The sequence below is a fragment of the Oxyura jamaicensis genome, chromosome 5 (genome assembly GCF_011077185.1).
Source record: "Oxyura jamaicensis isolate SHBP4307 breed ruddy duck chromosome 5, BPBGC_Ojam_1.0, whole genome shotgun sequence".
NCBI lineage: Eukaryota > Metazoa > Chordata > Aves > Anseriformes > Anatidae > Oxyura > Oxyura jamaicensis.
Window position 1 is genome coordinate 42,083,884 of NC_048897.1, and position 19,937 is coordinate 42,103,820.

The 19,937-nt window shown below is 44.9% G+C and overlaps 1 protein-coding gene across 2 annotated transcripts; it reads left to right on the top strand.

Annotated features, from left to right (window-relative positions):
* Window positions 1–1,098: 1,098 nt before the first annotated feature.
* On the top strand, window positions 1,099–19,178 carry HHIPL1 (HHIP like 1). Of its 2 annotated transcripts, XR_004751376.1 has the most exons (11): window positions 1,099–1,494; window positions 4,276–4,922; window positions 7,199–7,342; window positions 7,615–7,943; window positions 9,816–9,942; window positions 10,622–10,767; window positions 13,315–13,396; window positions 14,998–15,080; window positions 15,878–15,882; window positions 17,121–17,450; window positions 17,710–17,849. XR_004751376.1 is itself a non-coding variant. In XM_035328293.1 (9 exons), the coding sequence occupies exons 1-9, from the start codon at window positions 1,219–1,221 to the stop codon at window positions 18,291–18,293; spliced, it is 2,418 nt and encodes an 805-aa protein (XP_035184184.1). In that variant the 5' UTR covers window positions 1,109–1,218; the 3' UTR covers window positions 18,294–19,178. The 2 variants fall into 2 exon arrangements, 1 of the variants encoding a protein (XP_035184184.1); XM_035328293.1 differs by lacking the exons at window positions 15,878–15,882; window positions 17,121–17,450 and having other exon boundaries at window positions 1,109–1,494; window positions 17,710–19,178.
* Window positions 19,179–19,937: the final 759 nt, after the last annotated feature.

The window sequence follows — 19,937 nt, forward strand, 5'->3', positions numbered from 1 at the left end:
TTTAAACTCTGAGACAACAGCCAGCGTTATCCATGGGAATAAGAGATTATCTGGGATGAGTAGGAGGTTCATTTATATCTGTTGTTTTTACAGAAATACGGGATTGCGTAACGGCCTTTGTAAGGGCAGGCAAAGTTTTCAAGGGCAGTGGCTAGTTGGTTTTCCAATGCGCTTAGCAAGGTCATCCATGAAAAAAGTGTTTGGTTTTTGCTTGTTTTGTTTTTAATGACAAAAATAAAAAGGTAGAGAACTCTGAAGTATGATCATCAGGTATTCTTGTTGCCTGCACATATGCAAAGTTTTTAGTGACCTCAGTAGCAGTTACATAAGCATATGGAGAGAAAAACAAACTCTTATTAAATGCTGTAACACATATGGTCTCCTGACAGGATGTTCCAAGCCATGCAGTGATTTTACAGTCCATATGCACTGTACAGCAGTTCTTTAGTCTCAAAGCGGGAGTCAAAAATAGCATGTCAGTGTGAACTCTGCATTCTTTGTCTTTTATGGACAGTCTGCATCTTAATATTGAAATGCAACGTACACTGTGGCTAGCTGCATTTAACAGTGAAAAAAAAAAAAAAATCTACTTGTGACTTGGTTGTAATGGTTGATAATGTGATCTATGACACGAGATGCCAAAAATAAACAGCGAAGAGCATTTGCAGGAAGCATGTCAAAGAGGTATGCCGTGAAGCAGAGAGGTAAGGGAGCTGTCAGTGGGCAGTGTTATGTTGGCTGGGTTGGGATGATGTGGCCAACACGCCGGGCACAGTCCTGAGCCGAGGGGCATCTTCACAGGGACATCCATCGCCTGGGCCACGCACCGAGGGGCTCCACAAGAGCACCCCGAGCTGGAGCTAAGCCGAGCCTGGCCTTGTACCACCGAAGGCCGCAGGAGCGCTGGCCATGCCGCGGCAGGATATCTTCCTTCCGAACGCACCAGCCGGCCGTGTAAACTCAGCGAGTCGCGTTTGGGCCACTGGAAGCAACCCCAACCCAACCCCCGGCTCCTTCACACCACCCCGCAGCCCGCGCCCCCCCTCCCCGCCATGCCGCCTCCCTCCGCGGCCGCCCGGTCCGGGGGAAGCCCCGGGCAGGCGCTGCCCCTCGGGGCGGGCCGTGCCGCGCCGTGCCGGCCGCTGGCTGCCGGCGGGGGCCGGCCCAGGCTCCTGAGCGCTGCCCCGCCGCTTCGGGGCCCCGGTGGCGGCCCCGGGGATGCGGGAAGCGCGCGGGGCGCGGGCGGCGCTGGCGCTGCTGCTGGCGGCGGCGCTGGGCCCGGGCCCGGCCCGGCCGCACCCGCAGTGCCTGGACTTCAAGCCGCCGTTCCGCCCGCCGCGGGGCCTCGCCTTCTGCCGCCGCTACGGAGCCTTCGGCTGCTGCGAGCCGCAGCGAGACCGGGCGCTGCTGCAGCGCTTCTACCGCCTCAGCGCGCACCTCGACGGGCACACGTACGCCGCCTGCGCCGGGCACCTGCAGGATCTGCTCTGCCAGGTGAGGGGGAGATGCTCGGCACGGGCAGGGGGCTTCGGACACACGGGGAGCATCAGCTGCACTGGGGGGTTCTGCCATGCAAGGGGCTGGGCAGGGGACTTCAGCCACACAAGGAGTACGGGCTTCACAGGGTGTTCTGCCACACGGGGCTTCTGCCACGCACCAGTGGCTGCATGCCAGGCCCGGGTGCTCCAGCCACGCAGGGCACTGTCAGCCCGTGCCCCTGCACCAGCCACATGTGGGGATGCTCAGGCCCCATGAGGGCTGCGCTGGTGCAGGCACAGCCTTGAATCTCAGAGGGGTGCACGAGCATGATGACCGCATTCACCCGCATGGCCGTGTCAGCGTGCTCCTTGCTACGTCCAGCTCACGGTGTCGGGTGTGCCCTTGTGCTGGGTTACAGCGTCCTGAGATGCTGGTAGCATGTGCCAGGTGTCAGCAGTCCTGCCGATGGGTGCAGAGTGATGCCCGAGGATGTGGCCTAGAAACCTCTGTGGCAGCCATCCCGCGCAGGGAACATTTCCACAGGGCTATGTTCTGTGGCCAGGTACGGTAACAGGATGATCACAGTCTGTGCGGAGCAAAGTGTCTGACCCTATCATCAGCAGTGGCCTCGTATGTATGAAAATGCCCCTGAGACAGAATAGTGGCAGCTCTGTGCCGTGCAAGTGTAAATCTTAAATTAATTCAGACAGTGGAGTCTAGTCTGCTGTGCTCAGATGGGATCAAAGTGGCTTTATAGAAATCCTGCTCTTAGCATTTTTCAGGGAGCTCTTGTGTTTTTGTAAGTGTGAAGAGAAAAAGACAACCGTTTCCCACAAGAGCTTCTAGAGGTTTGACTTTCAGTTCATCTCACATTGTACTGAAAGCAAAAAAGTTTGAATGTGTTCCTGAAACAAACGGTGGCCAAAAGTCCGCTTGCAAGGAGAAGTTAGCAGTGCCTGCTAAGCAATCTTTCTGCCTCTGGAAACGATAAGCAAGTCTCCTGTGTACGTCAGAAACCTGACTGTTGAAAACTTGTTCAGAAGCAGTGAGGTATTTCAGTGTGGAAAAAATGATTCACTGAAATGTTCTAATGAGCTCAGTGCATCACCAGCCCAAGACGTGGCTACAAATGGTTCCACGTCTGCCCACACAAGCACAAAATGGGAGTTCAGGCACTGCGATTGCTCCAGAACGCTCTGCTTTCATTTATTCCCTATATATAAAATTTATAGCCTATACCTGAATTAATAAGTGGTTTTCTGTGAATTATTCAACACACTCTGTCCCTTTCTGAACACAATTCATGGTTTCTCTCAAATGTAATCAAATTATTTTGACAAGTGTTTCTTCTTGTACTCGAAGAACCTGCAGTGGCAAAGGGACAGGGAAGTCATACCTCTGTGCAGTCCTGAATTCTGCTGTTGAAGCCTGGCATGAGCTCGCTGCGCACCTTGAAATAGGTTTTCAGAGGAACAGACCCATCCTGGTGCTCAGGCAGGGTGCCTCCTCTCTTGGAGTGTAGGTAGAAAGGGAAGTGACCACCCCTCACTCCCAATTCTCTTGTTTAAATTGTGTTTCTAAGGCCAAATTTTCAGTCATGACAACTGCCTTGGCAAATGCTACAGCTCTTTTCTGTCCCTGGCACACCTCTGGGTTCGTGTAACGGAGCTGAGTGCCATTACCCCATCTGCGTATGTAATTTCAGTGTTTTGTGTCACACGTAATCTCCTTTTTACCACATTAATTGCTGCTCATTTGAAGGCATAATAACCTTCATTTTGCAATGAATGGCTTGACATTACAGGGGGAAAGCTTACTGTACACTAATGATCTGTTATATGGCCTCTCAGCTTATTGCGGAATGTAATGGAAAATAAAAATTAAATATTGTGTGCACTGATCAGCTAATTTAAATACTTCAGTATCTTGGATACTATATCTTTTCAGATACTGAGTAGTGCTGTGATCTGCATTAAGCAGTTCCTGTAGCTTTTGGTTTTGTTTTAACTAAGCTGGTTTTGCTCAGAAGAAATGCCATCTAGGATTTAAAAAGTGCGGAGTTTATTCAGGCAGGATAGTTTCTTGTACTGCATTTCTTGCCTCAGTTATTTATCCACCCTGTGAACATAACCGAGCCTCCACTGACTCATGTTACATTATTTGGAGAGCACTTCTGAGATGCCTGTCGAGAAGATGCATTGAAACTGGAAAACATTTTATGTTTATTACAAGGAAAAACCCTTGCAAAGCAGAACCGAGACACTTTGGTCAGTCTGTAATTTACAGACTGTTGTACTGGGTTGTAGTGGCAAAGAAAGAAAACGAGTCTGTCTGGAGGAGATTTCGTAGTGGAGAATACCACAAACTATATGGACTTGGGTCAGCCCTTAGGTAGATCTCCAAGGCTCTCTAAATTGGGGTTGTGCTGCAGCCATTCCTAGGGGCTGTGGATTGGGGCTGTATATATCCAAGAGAAAAGTCTCTTTGTGCCCAGTACAGTCTACTAGAGTGATGTAGCAAGATACGTGTCATCACTGGTTTCCGGGAGTTAGTGCTACGGTGGGAATAAATGAATATCTGCACGTGGGAGCTAGCTTTCTCCAGGAATATCAAAGATCATTTCCATGAATGCTGAGATAAACCCACTTTCTAAGATCCTTTCCTCTGTTAATGTATTTTCCGAATAAACCACAGCATATGTTGTAATTAAGGTGAAATTTCTCCAATTAGTGCTGCTGCTCAGCTGTTTCAAATCTGGTCCAAAAATGGCCTGAGGCTCTTTCTCTCCCCCTCTAGGAATGCTCTCCGTATGCAGCTCACTTGTATGACGCCGAGGATCCCTCCACCCCCGTGCGGACAATACCAGGACTTTGCCAGGACTATTGCCAGCAAGTGTGGCAAAAATGCCGCTCCATTTTCCGCTACCTCTCGGCAGACCCGGAGTTAATCGCGCTGGAGAACAACATGGCGAAGTTCTGCCGCTACCTGTCCTTGGAGGACACGGACTACTGTTTCCCACACCTGCTGGCGAACGAGAACCTCAACCAGAACCTGGGGCTGGTGACGGCCGATGCAGAGGGCTGCCTGCAGCTCTGCCTCGCGGAGGTGGCCAACGGGCTGCGCAACCCCGTTGCGATGGTGCACGCCAACGACGGCACCCACAGGTTCTTCATCGCTGAGCAGGTCGGCCTGGTGTGGACCTACCTCCCCGATCGGTCCAGGCTCGAAAAGCCCTTTCTGAACATCAGCGAAGCCGTGCTTACCTCACCTTGGGAAGGAGACGAGAGAGGTTTTCTAGGTATTGTCTTCCATCCTAAATTCAAATTTACTGGTAAAGTGTATGTCTACTATTCGGTTGAAGTTCGTTATGAAGAGAGAATCCGAATCAGTGAGTTCAGAATTTCTCCCGGTGACATGAATACTTTGGACCATGGTTCTGAAAGGTATTGTACACATGTTTATGTATTTAAGATCTCAGAAGACAGCTTGTGCATTTTTAAGGACTATTAATGACTAAGACTTATTTAGCTCTTTACTGTTCTTGTGTTCAGGTTGTTGGCGAGTTAGCCCAAGTCCATGCCTAGCACACTGAGACAGGAAAAACATTTCCTCCATGGATGAACTGCAAGCACTCAGGAATAAAACATTCATGTTTCTCAGCTCAGTGCGTCAGAAAAATTAACTGAACTTTGATCGAATGTTATTTACAGTTAGTAAATTTTGATTTATTTCTTATTTATATATAAATATATAAATAGTAAGTACATATATATATATATACATATAGTACGGAGGACCTTGATTACCCTTTAAAATAGACTTCTGCAAAGCATGAGTGAAATTCATGCCAAAGCTGCAGGTTTCCCAAATTGCTGGAAACAAACTTGGTGATACTGTACCAACAATGAATTTGTCCCCATGTTTCTTTATCTGAATGAGAGCTCGACCCTGTGACATTACAAATTTAATAGCAAATTAAATAAAATGCAAATCACCATGCTGTTACTGAGAGCATTTTGATGGGAAAATTTATTTGCTTGAGTCTGACCCTGCAGTTGATCCACATTAATATGCAGAGATAATTAGAGGTTTGTTTGTGGAGGCAGCCTATGGACTTATAACCTGTTGCAGAACCACAGGACTGAACCACTGTGTGAAGAGGCCCTTGAACAGCATTCATTTTAAGAATTTTACTTTGTTTCACAGGCTATATTAGGGCTCTCTTCTCGCTCAGCAGTGGATGATTCTAGCTCAGAAATGCTCATCGGCTGATGACAGAAGGGGGATGCTGGTTTATGAAGCAGTTGTAGCAATTCAGTGGAAGCAGCGCCGTAGATGACAGGGAAAGAGAATGTAGACGTGGTCCTCAAGAGGACCTGTAGACGTGGCCAGTCAGCAGCTTAAACCTGCAGATGTCAAAACCCATGAGCTGTCTTGTTTAGAAATCTGTGGTCCTGCTGTGTTTGTGCAGGCACGGCTCCCACTGACTTCATCCGTAGATGCTGTCCACCAGGGAGCTGCGGGCTGACGCTTTGTGTGCATTGTGCCTGCTTGCCTGCAGGTTCTTGCTCAATGTGTTTTGTTTTTTTTCCATCTTCTTTGGGAGGTTGAGGGAAATCCACATTTCTGATCACACGGGATCCTCCCTCGCTCCTTCTGCCGGCTGCAGCCCGTGTGCTCAGTCAGGAGTGGCAAAGTTTGCAGCAGGTGACAGGATAATTACACGGCTGGTTTCCTTCCCACGGTTTACAGTCTGGTCGTGGCTGTAACTAGCTGTGCTTTCAAAAGGGGAAAAGTTCACTAAAGGTGAGGTGTTGCAAGTGATTATTTTCATATGTTTTTGCAGATATTAAAAATAAAAGACCGGCATGAAAACTGGTGTTTTCTAGAAGCTGGAATAAAATAAGCTTCAGTTATTACACCTGGGAACCTCTGCTGCATGTATTCCTGGCTTTACCATTCTATAAACTTATACTTTCATATATTTTTCTCTTTTCTTGGTAAGAAAGACAGGCTAGGCGCATAAAAAACAAAACAAAATGCCAACAAAACAAACCAACCAAAAGATATAAAAGCAAGAGATGATGAGGTTTTAAAATGAAGGTAAAGGCTGTTGGCACTGCTTTGAGTAACCTTTGCGTTGTCAAGACGCTGATCTGCTGGTGGTAGTGCTTTTAACAGTTCTGGAAGTTTGTGGAGTCCTGTGTATGTAATTGTCCTTTAAGGATACTTCCCTTTTTAACAGCTGAACTATTGCATAATGTTTGCAAAGTCTTAGGTCGCCTTCAAAGCGCCTGTCAGGATCGTGCCAAATGCTGTACAGATGCACAGATGGACCGGAGTCCTTTCCCTTGCAGATTGCAGTCTGATTTGAGCTGAGATGCCATTTCTAAAGGAAAAAAAAAAAAAAAAAGCCTAACAAGGAGGAAGGAAGAATCAGAGTAAAAGTATCATTACAAGTATACCCTGCCATGTAATTCCCAGATTTTCCTTATTATACAAATTGCTGTTTCTGTAATCCAGAAAATATGTCGGAATCATATAAGGTTGGAAAATCAGTTGTGCCCCAGTAAGATTCAGCAACATGGATACGGAGGAAGACACATCAAAGCCGGTCTGCAGCCGATTGCATGTGTCAAGGACAAACTGGGCAGATGTTACTGTGCCCTTTGACTAGGACTCGTGCAATAGGTAATGCTTCCTTCCTGTTTGTGGTTAGGATAATCCTGGAAATCGAGGAACCTGCTTCCAATCACAACGGAGGAGAGCTGCTCTTCGGCGATGACGGCTATCTCTATATATTTACTGGAGATGGAGGCATGGCTGGGGATCCATTCGGGACCTTTGGAAATGCCCAGAACAAGTATGAGCCCCTAAAACTTTGTGTGCTCCACGTTTCTCTGCTGTTGCCCTTAGGTTGAGAAGAGGAACTGGGGGAGGTAAAACTGGGGTGTCTTCTGTCCTGGGCTTACTTTTTCCCTAAAACCACACTGATATTCATGCATACCCCCCATGGAGAGACTTGTGTTTTCCAAAACAGAAACAACCAAACCATCTCTGAATGAAAATGCCCGTTAAACTGAGGTCTAGTTTTATTTCCCTTCTTTCTTTCTTTATTTTCTTCTCCCAATACAGATCAACACTGCTGGGCAAAGTGCTGCGGATCGATGTGAACAATAATGACCGGGGGCCTCTGTACAGAATCCCTCCAGACAACCCCTTTATTGATGACCCCCAGGCTCGCCCTGAAGTCTACGCCTATGGAGTGAGAAATATGTGGCGCTGCTCCTTTGACAGGGGTGAACCTCAAACAAAGGAAGGGAAAGGGCGTCTCTTCTGCGGGGATGTCGGACAGAACAAATATGAAGAAATCGACATCGTGGAGAAAGGGAAAAATTACGGCTGGAGGGCAAGGGAAGGATTCAGCTGCTATGACAAAAAACTTTGCGCCAATTCTTCAATAGGTAAATATAAGTTATCTCTAAATTAGCTGCATCTCACGCTGTGCAGTTTTCTGCACCTTCAGTTTTAATTCCTGCCTTTGAAGCCTGACTGCTTGGTTGAAAACGTCCATTTTTGAGATGTAAGTCTTCATGGGCTCCATCTAGAATGGAGCTGACTTACGGATAAATACTGAAAGTCCAAGTGTTGCCATTTTTTTATTTAGGAGAAAAATGAAACGTGCTAGCTGTTTTTCTGGGCAATATGTATAGTTAGTCAAATATCCTAGTGTTTCTGTGATACTGGGTGACAATTTCATCTTTTCCACATAAAATAAGCTTTCCTGCAGAAGCAAAGAAAATTTGGAGAAATTGTGGTTTTCTCCATAACTCACGAGTGGTGACCTAATTGAAAAAAAGAACAAAATACATTCAGTAAGCTGGCCAAACACTATGTGCACTGCCTGCTTTGCAGGTAACTGGACGTACATTGTGTTTGGATTCCTTTTAGCTATGCCAAAAAGGAAAACTTTAATTTCTTTTTTAGTTTTCAAATTTGGGTTTGAGGTATTGGCTGGCTGGCTAAATTCTGGTGCGTGTGTGAGGTCAGTGTATCGTGTGACAAAGTCTGGCCTGGACCACGTCGTGTGCTGGGGCATCTCCACATAGATCCAGGGAGGCCACAGGGCTGGCACTGGTTTGTGCTGAGATTCTGATTTTTACGCTTTTATGTGCTCTGTGATGTTCTTGCACTTCCTTCCATTTATTAACGTAGCTGCAAGTAGAGTGAGAGCACTTAAGTGTTTTTTTGATAAAACTTTTGAGAGCACAGAGCAGGATTTTTGTGCTCCCTTTGCCGAAGCAGTTGTCAGAGAGCCCATTTAGCACTCTCTGTGTGACAGCACCTCCACTAGCATTCATGGTGAGTGCTTTACTGAGGTCTCCGGGGATTCAGAACAATTTCTGATGCCTTTAGAGACCCTTTTGTTAGAACAGTGAAATGCCACAACCCCTGTACGGTGATAAGTGCAGCGTAAGCGTAGGAAGCACCTGCTTTGGATGAAGTGCCTCTGGTGCGCAGCTGCCAGGTTTGCGACTTGAGGCTTCCAACACAGGGGCAGGGAGGAAGGCTGGGAGGAAGAGGAGGTGTGGGTCCTACGAGGAGATACCTGTCACCAGGAGTTTCAAAAGGGGAAAGGGGGAAAGAGGAAGCACCCTCAAAATCAAGTCATCTCCCTCTGTTTTGCCTCTGTCTTGTGTTTTAGCTTAATTTTGCAACAAATGCTCCAGTATAACGTCTTGCCTGTGCCATACCATAAATATTTGATGGCCCTTTCAGGCTGAGCTCCCCCATTCAAGAGAAACACAAGCTATTCACACTGACATCTGACATATCTCTTCATCAGTGCCTGCAGTCTGGAGTCACCTGTCTCTTTTTTTTTGCCTTTCACTGCCGAAACACAGCTGCATTGGGCATCTCCTGCATAGATGCAGTGTGTCTGAAAGCAGCCTGCAGACTCAGGCAGGCTGATTAGAGATTGGCCAGAAGCAGCACTAACAGAGCCTGGTTATGGAGGGAGAAGAGCTCAGATGAATGGTCAGGTTTTGATGGAGAGCACTCAGGCTTATCAGAAATTCATCCCCTGTTGCAGGTGGGACTCCAGCTGGTCTCCCTGAGCTGGTTTGTCCTTTGTTAGCACAGCTAGCTAGATGGGGCTATCAAATTTGTTTAAGAAAAGAGAAAATCAAACTAAATTTATCTCCAGCAGCAGTTCATTTGATTAAAGGTGCTCAGGTGAACCCAGTGGTATTGTGCTAGTCAGAAACATCTCCAGAAACAACCAGTCTGCATCATATGCAACACAAGGCAAGCCACAAATGTTTTCTCTTTCACAGATGACGTGCTTCCAATCTATGCATATCCACACAAAATGGGGAAATCTGTTACGGGAGGCTATGTCTATCGGGGTTGTGAGTCTCCAAACTTGAACGGCCTGTACATATTTGGTGATTTTATGAGCGGGTAAGTAAATATTTCAGACACCGAGCTGTACCCCCAGCCAAAGTCCTCCAGTGGTGCTACACCTGCTTGCGAGTGCAGGTGCACTGCTGGCCCGCTGCTACGTGCTGCAAGCAGTGTGCAGAGCCTGGCAGCTTATGGCAGGGGGCTCACGTGGCACGTTTTATATAGCCTTTGCTCCACATTGCTGTACAGCAGCTGTTGATGTCACTGGTTCACAGTGTGTCAGTACAAATAAAGGGGCAGCGATACGGTGTTCATTTAAAATATAGAAAGTAGTGTAAAAAAGCGTGCAAATGCATCCTGAAAACAAACAGACAAGAACAACAAAAAACAGCGAAGCCAAACAAAAAACAAACATAACCAAGCAACAACTCCCCCCTCCCCAAAATCTCTGATGCAACATTTGCAGTCACCAAAGATATTTTAAAAAATCCATTAAAATCCCTTAAATTCTCCCCTGCCCTTTTTTCAAGGGCTTGTGTTGCCTCTGAAAGAGAAGGTGTTGTGGGTGTGTTTAATGTACCTGTTTTGTTTTCCATTTCTCAGAGGAGCTGCAGCTCATATTGTAGCTAATGTGGGTAGAAAGCATTAAACATCCTTTCAGTTTTCCTAATTAACGTTCATAAATCATCCTCTTGGTTGTTTGGTGCAAGTTTTTCATTTTTTTTTCTCTTTGCAGACGCCTGATGTCTTTGAAGGAGGATCGGACCACCAGAGAGTGGCAGTACAGTGAAATCTGCATGGGAACGGGGCAAACCTGCATGTTCCCTGGGCTTATCAATAACTATTATCAGTACATCATCTCTTTTGCTGAAGATGAAGCAGGTAAACATTTAACTTATGTCACTGAATGACATGCTTACGGTTTCTCTTTGGAGTGAAACACCTGAGAAGAGGCCAGGGAGGCGGTCCATTGATGGATGCAGGAAGGCAGATATAATGGGCGATAATTAGGAATTTGCTCATTCTGACCTGGAATATTTGCGCCTCGCAAAGTGAAACAGAATGAAAGCTCTGTGTTACATCTCAAATGAGGCACCTGCAAAGAGCTGCTTAGGAGCATATTTTCTTAGTGTCAGTTGGGATTTTGCTCTACATAGGACTGGCAGATGTAGTCTCAGCGGAGCTTTACACAGACATTTTGCATTCCAGGAGGGAGCTGCTGTGAACTGAAAAATCATAGAATCACAAAATCATTAAGGTTGGAAAAGACCTCCAAGATCACCTGGTCCAACCATCCCCCTACCACCAGTATCACCCACCAAGCCACATCACTAAGCACCATGTCCAACCTTTACATTTTTCAAATATTTACTTTGTATTTCAAATGCAATACAGTGGCATGCAAGATACTTAATGCTAAAGTCAGTGTATTTATGCAAAGTGTAATTTTTAAAAGGAAGTTTTAATTCTCAACTGGCATTGAGAATCCAGTCCTGGGATGAAACCTGGTGGTTGTTACCTTAGTACAGCAACATGGTTAATTACTGAGCACTGGAGATGGACAAGGCAGAGCGTGCAGCTCCTGGCTGTGGACAGACAGGCTGACAGGGAGAGAATGAGCCCTGCAGTGAAAGCTCTATTGCTAAGTACCTTCAGGTGTGACTGGGATATGCAGAGTTGGTGCTGTAGCCCAGTTCTTGAATGTCTGTTTTTCCAATACAGTTGTGCAGATCATTCCCCATGTGGATGTTGGGGAATCATATGCATTGTGCTTTCCTGTTTTACAATGGAAATAAAAACCATCCAAATTCAGCATTAGCTGAAAAATTTGAATTTGGAATTTTGTCTTTTTGCAGTCTTTTTGCAGTCTTTTTGCATCTCTTTTCTTTAATTGCCAGTGCTCACAGAAGATACAGCTGTTTTGCAGTGCTGTGATGAGAAGAATATCTCACCCTAAAATCAGAATGACATGGCTTAAATGAGTATTTTAGAGCCAGGTGGAAATTTGGCTGGAGTCTGTTCTCAGAGGTCGTTTTGCCTTGTGCTTGTTTTGTTATAATGGAAAGGAATTTGTCAATAACAGTTGAGTGAGTTTTTTTTTTCCCTGCAGTGAACACGTCTTTGGTGTGCAGGCAGCCTGGTTTTACAGGTTTACCACACAGTTTATTTTAGGAAGCTTTTCTTCACAGAAATGTTTATTTTTGAGGCTTTTGTACTGATGAATGTTAATCCAGCCGGAGCAGTGGATATATTGATGTGGTGGGGACACCTGTATTTTTGGCTCATTGCACACCCACTGGCAAGGCAACAGCCCCATCCCCTGGCAGCTGAGCACGGCAGGGACACCCTAGGTACCATGCTGTGTCTGTGGGGTGCACATGTGACAGCCTGTGTGCTTCAGGGACCCCACATCCGTATTTCTGTTTGGTAATTTCCAGAAGAGAAATTTGGGATGTGGAAGGAGAGTGTTGGAGTGGACTGCTTGTCCTGGCCCCTGCTGCACGGTGGGAGGAGAGGGATGGAAATGCAGTTAAGAGAAAATACGTCAAAGAAATGGTGATGGAAATTGTTTGGCTGAAGGTCGAGCCCTACCCATGCAGCTTGACAGAGCTGTCACAAATCCAAATGCCTTTCTTGTGAGATACATTTCATTTTGTGTGAAAGCAAAAACAAAATCTTGTTCTCCTGTAATTCACCCCAAAGGAGTGCTTCATTGAAAAAGGCAGAAAGGAGTGTGAACAGTCTTAGTTTCCTTTCATTTTGTTTCAAAAGAAGGAATTCAGGGTTTGACTGTTTTACATTAGTGTAGTTAAAGGACACACTAAACATTTTTCCACTGAACATACAGTGCAAATTTGTCAAAATAATGTTTCATAGAATCATAGAATGGTTTGGGTTGGAAGGGACATTAAAGATCACCAGTTCCAACTCCCCTGCCATGGGCAGGGACACCTCCCACCAGACCAGGCTGCCCAAAGCCCCATCCAGCCTGGCCTTGAACACCTCCAGGGATGGGGCATCCACAGCTTCTCCGGGCAGCCTGTGCCAGGGCCTCACCACCCTCACAGTAAAGAATTTCTTTATATCTAAACCTACTCCATTTTAAGTTAAAAGCCATTACCCTTTGTGCCATCACTAAAATCCCTGATAAAGAGTCCTTCCCCAGCTTTCTTTGCCCCCCCTTCGGATATGTTTCAAGGCAATATGTAAAAGTTTCATCTCACCAAGTGTATTTTTTGACACTGGAATGCAGACGAACACTCATTACAATCCAAAGTGCAAAGCTGCACTGTTTGCTCTGGTAGCCGGGCCTCTGTCTGTCTCATCACTTCTTGACTCTCTATGGCCTGTGATGCTGAGTGCCTTTGTGCTGTGCAGGACAGAAGCTCCACGGAGAGTTTTCATGGCCGCGTGTGTTCTTTTTCCTAGGGGAACTTTACTTCATGTCTACTGGCGTACCGAGCGCCACGGCTCCCCATGGAGTGGTGTACAAAGTGGTGGACACCTCCAGGTAAGGGATGCTCTTGCTGCAAAGCCTGACCTTGGTGCTGTGCATCCAGGTGCCCTGTGCCCAGGCAGCCAGAGCTGACCCTGCTGTTCACGCTCAGACAAAGCAGAAGGACAACAAAAAGGAAAAAAAGTACCGTCTTTGTTGTGTGTTTTAGGAGGGAAAATGGCTTGGACAAGGAAGTCGGGCCAGTGTCACACCTTTGGGACCCCATGGGCTTGTGTCTGAGACTGGGCAAGACAGGGAAGAGCAGTGTTTTATGGGAAGACTTATAGCTGTTTTTTCCAAGTTGGTGTTTTTAAAACATTACTATTGTTGGCTAAACCCCAGAATATTTTTAGCTAGACATGTAGGATGGGACTTCGTAAGACTTTGCTTTTATTTTTATTTTTATTTTTATTTTTTTTCAAATGAATTAAATTTACAACTTTAGCTGAGCATTCTCTTGAACCAAACCACTGTTCTATTTTTATGTTGGAAAGGGACCCCAAACTGAAACAGACCCCAGTGCTGCTGCCTGTTTTCCTCTGACTTGTCCTCTGTCAGGAGCATTTTCCATTAGCTAACACAGTGGAATAGTTCCTGTAAACTGTGTATTAAGAGGCTTGTATTACACAACCTTTGCAAAAATAAAAAAGCAGAAATCAAAAGACAGTCACAAGTTCAATTTTAAAAAGTTTCTTTAGGCTGTAGGCTGTAGCAATATGAATAAGAAAGAATTCACAGGGAAATTCATAAAAGTAGGAATATAATATCCCTGTGGCACTACCAAGAACTGTTTGTCTTCCACAGAAATGCAAATGGAAACAATCCTAATTACAAAGGAGTTATATCCTCCAAACACATGCATCATGCATTTTTGAACCAGTTTGAAAACCTCTGAAGAAGCTGCAGATTAAGAAGCAACCTTCATAGGAAAAAGTGATTACAAATTGGATGTAACTTCTCAGAAGTGAGCTGTAATTCCATGGCAAACAGATCTGTGTCAAAATAATGTGTGGTTCTAAGAGAAAGCCTCTGTAGGAGACGCTTCGAGTTCTTGTTTGAAACTAATGCATTTTTGGTACTACTAAAATGGCAAGTCATCAGCAGTGACAAATCACAGACCTCTTTATTCTCCACCTGGCTGCTTTCCACGTTTGTAGTGACTGTGATAAAAAGGAAAGTATTTTGTTTTGGCTTTGTGTATGAATAATAGTCTGTTATTTCGCTTCTCTAAAGACAGCCGGAAAACTTGTGTTAGTATGACCTTTGTATCAGATGTTCAACATACGCTGTCTAGTTTTGTGATTTCTAGTTTCAGTCTGATTAATCTCTTTCTGGATTGCTGGGACCTGCCAATGTTTTATTTCCTTAATGGATTCAGCAATGGCAAGTGAAAACACAGCCAGAGGACTCCATTGACTTGTGAATATTTGGACTTTGATCAATGGAGATATGTGATTGTTTAATTATGTTTTCTACTGTAAGAGATTTCTTGGATCATTTAAACAGATTTTTTTTCCAGTGAGCATTACATTCATTGAAAAACAATGGGAAGCAAAGGCTCATGATGCCACTGGAAAGGAATTAATTGTACGCCGTATGTGTCCCTTTTTTCACAGGAGAGCACCACCAGGAAAATGCCGAGTTGAGCCTGTGCCAGTGAAAGTAAAAAGCAAGCTCATAAAGTTTGTGCCAAAAGAGAGTAAGTGTCATTGTTGCTGGTTATTATGGGTGTGTGTTAGCTGGCAGTAAATATAAACTCGAAGGTTGCACTCTCCCTATGCGTGGAGACCACCCAGAACTGCAGGCTTCAGAGTAGCCTCAAAATTAATTCTTGCCAGCTGGTTTGAATCCGAGGAGTAGGTTCAAATAAGGCATAAGGCAGGAGGTATTTCCCCTCTCCGAGCCATGTGAAATCTCTGCAGCGGTTGCCCTTGTACATTTACCCTTTTCTGTGCTGCATAATAACTGTTTCATTACCAACAACTCGCTTTCCCCATGACTGTTTCTGTACCAAGACCCGGTGCTCTGTGGCACTTTTCAGCGATAAATGATTTTTGCAGTGCCTTCAGGAAGTGAGGAACACTTCAGGAGATGAAGGATATGATGGCTAAAGGGTTGGGAAATAGCTCATTGAGCAAGACGAGGTTTGAGTCATTGTTAGTTGTAGGAGAGAGAATATGTGATGAGAAAATGCTCACAAAAGACTCAGTGATCAGCCATTCAGGTGAACTTTTGGCTTATCCAAACCCTCCAGGGCTTTGTGATTGCTTCATGCTGAATGAAGTATTGTGCTGCTAAAAGTGGAGTAGTCAAAGATGCAGATGAAGCTGCAGCAAACCAAATGCCGTGTTAAATGCAAAGAATTAAATACACCATTAAGTTCTTAAAATTAGATTAGGCAGCATTACATTTCTTTTCCTCTTTGCATTTTGTTTACACGTGTAAGTACGTAGCCAGTTCTCTAACAACTTTGTAATGACGCTAGTGTTACTGTAGGAACTCTAATGTCAGGCTGCTCTTATTTAATTTTTAATTACATTAATCGCATTACACTGCATTTGAATCATTGATGAGTTGTACAGCTTTGACTTCACAAAGGAATGAGGGCACTCATCACCTTTTAAGATTGAGTCTTTAGGGTGGAACAAGATCTAAGGGTAATTATTAACTGTTGACATGCCCAAGCACTCAGCACCTCTGTAGAAACATTTTCCTTTGCAAGCTGTGAATGCAGTTTCCAAGCATTATTAACTTTTTTCATGTTCAGCCAGCTTTGTCTCTTTCTTCGTAAGCTTTATTCTCTGTGCAAGTCCAAAGTTCAGGTTTTTAAACTATACATAGAACTAAATCTTTTTGATTTTGTTTAAAAGCTAGTTTTCATCACATTGTAATGTAGAAGCAGTGGGAGAGATTCCGCTAAGCATTTCAAGAACTGAATTCACATTCAGGTGAAAACCAAGCATGAAAAATTTGATTCAGAAGCATGAAAACAAGGAGGTAGAGCTGTAAATATGTTGCTGTTTGGTTAGTGTTTAGTGTGAATGTGACAGAATAAGCAAAGCATGCGGCTTGCATTAGCTGGAAGAATGCATTTGTTGTAAGTGTATTTAATAAACAGCCCGCTGAAGAGTAACATGAAATAACAACTTGATTGATTGAGGTGAAAAGCGCTCCCAGGTGACCGCTTGTGCAGTCCCACATACCATTCTATGAGCTCTGGAATTTGTGAGTGCTTTTCCAGATCAGGTTCCAGCACCTGAGGTGTGCACAGGTAAGGCTTTCACATTTACTTCTTGCATTCAGAACCTCAGCTTCCAGAGAAGGCAAAACTTTTCACACTAGAAATACCATTTTTCTCCAAACAGCATTATTTGGGAGGCTCTTTCAAAAACCGAACCACTTAATGGGTTTGTCTTTTGAGAGCAATGGATATTAAGCATGGAAAAGACAACTGTATTTTTCCCTGTCTCTTCTACAAAACAAATGATGAATGAGAATAGATAAATCTAGGAAATAACCCAAATGTTGTGGTGTCTTTGCAGATGTATGGACACTGTCAGAGCGCAATTGATTATTGTTCCAAATAATTCTGAATTGCTTCCTTCTGACAAGCTAGAACTTATTTTAAGCTAAAAATAGAGCATATGTGAATAAGCAAGTCCAGTTACGCCTGGAAACTGTGACAGTAAAGAATTTTCAGCTCTTTGGAGTTCAAGGATCTTTTTTCCTAAGGAAGAAAAAAAAACAACCCCAAATCCTGTTTTATGTGTTGTCCTGGCAACTCCCTTCTTTTTGCACATTGCAGTTACCAGAGAGAATTGATTTTGAATGTTCGCGATTTCAGCCCCTTGAATAAAGCATCTGGCACAGTGGGGAGGCTGGAGCGCTCGGTCTTGTAATGATCCCGTCATTAGTAATGAGGAGAGTAGCAGGAACAGTGTGTCTCTCTACAGCGCTTTCAGCAGGGGAGAAGGGTCCGGTGGGGAACTCCTCTTCTGGCTGTGAAACTCCAGCGCTGACCCTTTAATGTCCATCCTGAAGTTTTGCCAATAGACTGCTTGGAAATTGGGTAATGTTTCCTTCTTGGAAGAGTCTTATTTATTGGCATTAAGCCGTGCAGTCATCTCTGCTAACTAAAAGCAGCAGGCGTTTCTAGCTGATGAAATACTGGCTTACAGGGAACGTTTTTGCTTCTCAACAGGACCAAGTAAGCAAATTCCAAGAGAGGAGTTAAATCAGTCAAAAATCAGCGCTGTATTTGTATCATTGTCCTTAAGCAGTACCTTCCGAATGTCAGACCGATAATTTCCTCGGTTATTTCTCAACAGAACTCATTGTGAAAACACCAACGCCACGTCCCCGGCTGAGGACCACAACCAAGGCCCCGGGCAGAGGCTGGCCAGACCCTGCAACATCCCACATGCCAGCCCTGGACCGGGTGGACCAAATCCCAGTGCTCCCAGTGAACAACAGCAGGATACTGATCCCCACCCCAGCACCAAGCCCCAGGGTCCCCAAGCCCCGGAAGGGGGAAAGGAAGGGACAGCGCAGGAAGAAGAAACCCCGCAATGGCGCCGTGCGGCTGATGGACCACCGTGGCCGTGGACGGAGCTGGGGCCGGGTGGAGGTCTATGTTGACGGTGAATGGGGCACGGTGTGTGACGATGGCTGGAGCTCTGCGGCTGCTGCTGTGGTGTGCCGCCAGCTGGGCTTCCCCCATGTGGTGAGGGCAAGCAAGAAGGCGGAATTTGGGGAAGGGAGCTCGCTTCGTATTCTCCTGGATGACGTCCAGTGCTCGGGGCAGGAGAAGACGTTGCTGGAGTGCGACCATGCCGAGATTGGTACACACAACTGCTCCCACGAGGAGGATGCCGGTGTGGTGTGCAGCCAGGAAGAGGTGTCAGACTGGTGATGGGAGCTGGAGAGGGCTGCTGAGAGACAAAGAGCACGTCCCCTTCTTGCTCGACCCTCTAAAGCAGCGAGAGCATTGAGGAGGGTGTGATCTACCCGGGGGATGGCATCTGAAGTCATCTGGGGTTTTTCTTCACCTTCATCCCCATGTGTCTGCCGTGGAGGGAAAGGAAAAGTAGAATGAAGAGGTGACTCGAGTGTGTTGTGGGCAACTAACAGGTTTGTATGGGGTCTTTCTCAAGCAGACAAATCCAAACCATTACACATAAGAAAAAGGATGCATTCTCTTGCCCTTTCACCTTTCAAAATGCAACATTGCCCAGCCATGCTTCACAATGTTTAGCCAAAAAAAAGAAGTTCCCAAACGTCCGTATTTCACTTTTGCTTATGGAGGTGTTTGCATTGTTTTCCTTGCTTTGCTGTTTGTAGCTCTCAGTGGTGGTTTCTAAGTATGCATAAATCAGTGCCTTTCTTTGCTGAATACAAAAGTAGATTTTTTTGTTAACTTTTCATGCAGTAGTTTAAAGGAAAGTGGTTCTTTTGTAATGCTTAATGTTGGTGTCAGCCTATGGATTATTGAAGATAACCACGTCTAAGCAACAGTCAGGTAAATCAGAAGAAGTTGCAGCATCCTACCTGGAAAAGAGTTCTCCAGGTTACAGTAGTCTAAGGGAAAAGAAAATCTGGTCACAATACACAAAGAGGATTGATATCCAATTTAACCCCAAAGATACTTTGTATAAATTTTCCACTTCCTCAAGCATCATGAAACGACATGATTTTTGCATTCAGTTTTCACAGTTGTGGAAGATGCAATGTTGTGGGGTAATAACCCTGTAACATTTACCCCCTTTTGAAATAATATTAAAAATGAAAACAAAAAAAATCATTTTGTCTGAAATACATTTTTCACTTGTGTAGTAATTGGAGATGTTGACATCTTTTGTGGTCTCTCTGCATTTGATGGGATTTTGCCTGATTATTTTTTTCCTGATGTAATTGGGGTAGGTTTTTTCTTACAGTTCACACAAGAACATGAGGAAGACAAAATGAAACAAGTGTAAAATGCCTAGTGCATCCAGCAAAGTCCATAAGCAAGACCTTGTATCTAAAGCTCTTCCTAAGGATGTTTTAATCCATAGGACGAGTTTTAATCCCCACTTTCAAGTTGACAGTGTCCTCTTAAACCCAGAACATGGGTGCATATGGTAAATAACATTGTTTTAAGTGGCTTTTCCTGAACCTTTTCCTACATCCATTAAATGCTTTTGATAGTAAAGAGTACCTTCACTATACAAAAGCAGATGAACAGAAAAATAATACTGCCTCCCTAGTTCTTATTAAGGGTAAAGGGGAAAAGAGACCTATAAAATGCCTTTTGCATAATACTTCTCTTCACTGTAAAACCCCCAGATGCTGTGAGGAACCAGCCTGTCCGAAGGCCTTTCCTACTGCAGGGAAGGTGCAAGTGCGTTTGTTTAAAGTGCAGAAATTAATTTCAAGCACATCAAAACGTTCAGGAAACAAGAGAGGCCTTTGTAAATTCTATTAAAAGAGTTGGCAGCTATTTAGCTGATGGGACTAGAGGGCTGGAAGAAAACTGAAGGCAAAGATACCTTTCTTTTCCAGAGTTTCTCACTTCTTT

Bases quoted from the DNA above. Each gene is read 5' to 3' on its own strand.
- HHIPL1 (XM_035328293.1), top strand. From the start codon at position 1,219: ATGCGGGAAGCGCGCGGGGCGCGGGCGGCGCTGGCGCTGCTGCTGGCG. The intron at 7,343-7,614 runs GTATGAGCCCCT...CTCCCAATACAG, and splicing joins TTTGGAAATGCCCAGAACAA to ATCAACACTGCTGGGCAAAG. The intron at 9,943-10,621 runs GTAAGTAAATAT...TTCTCTTTGCAG, and splicing joins TTTGGTGATTTTATGAGCGG to ACGCCTGATGTCTTTGAAGG.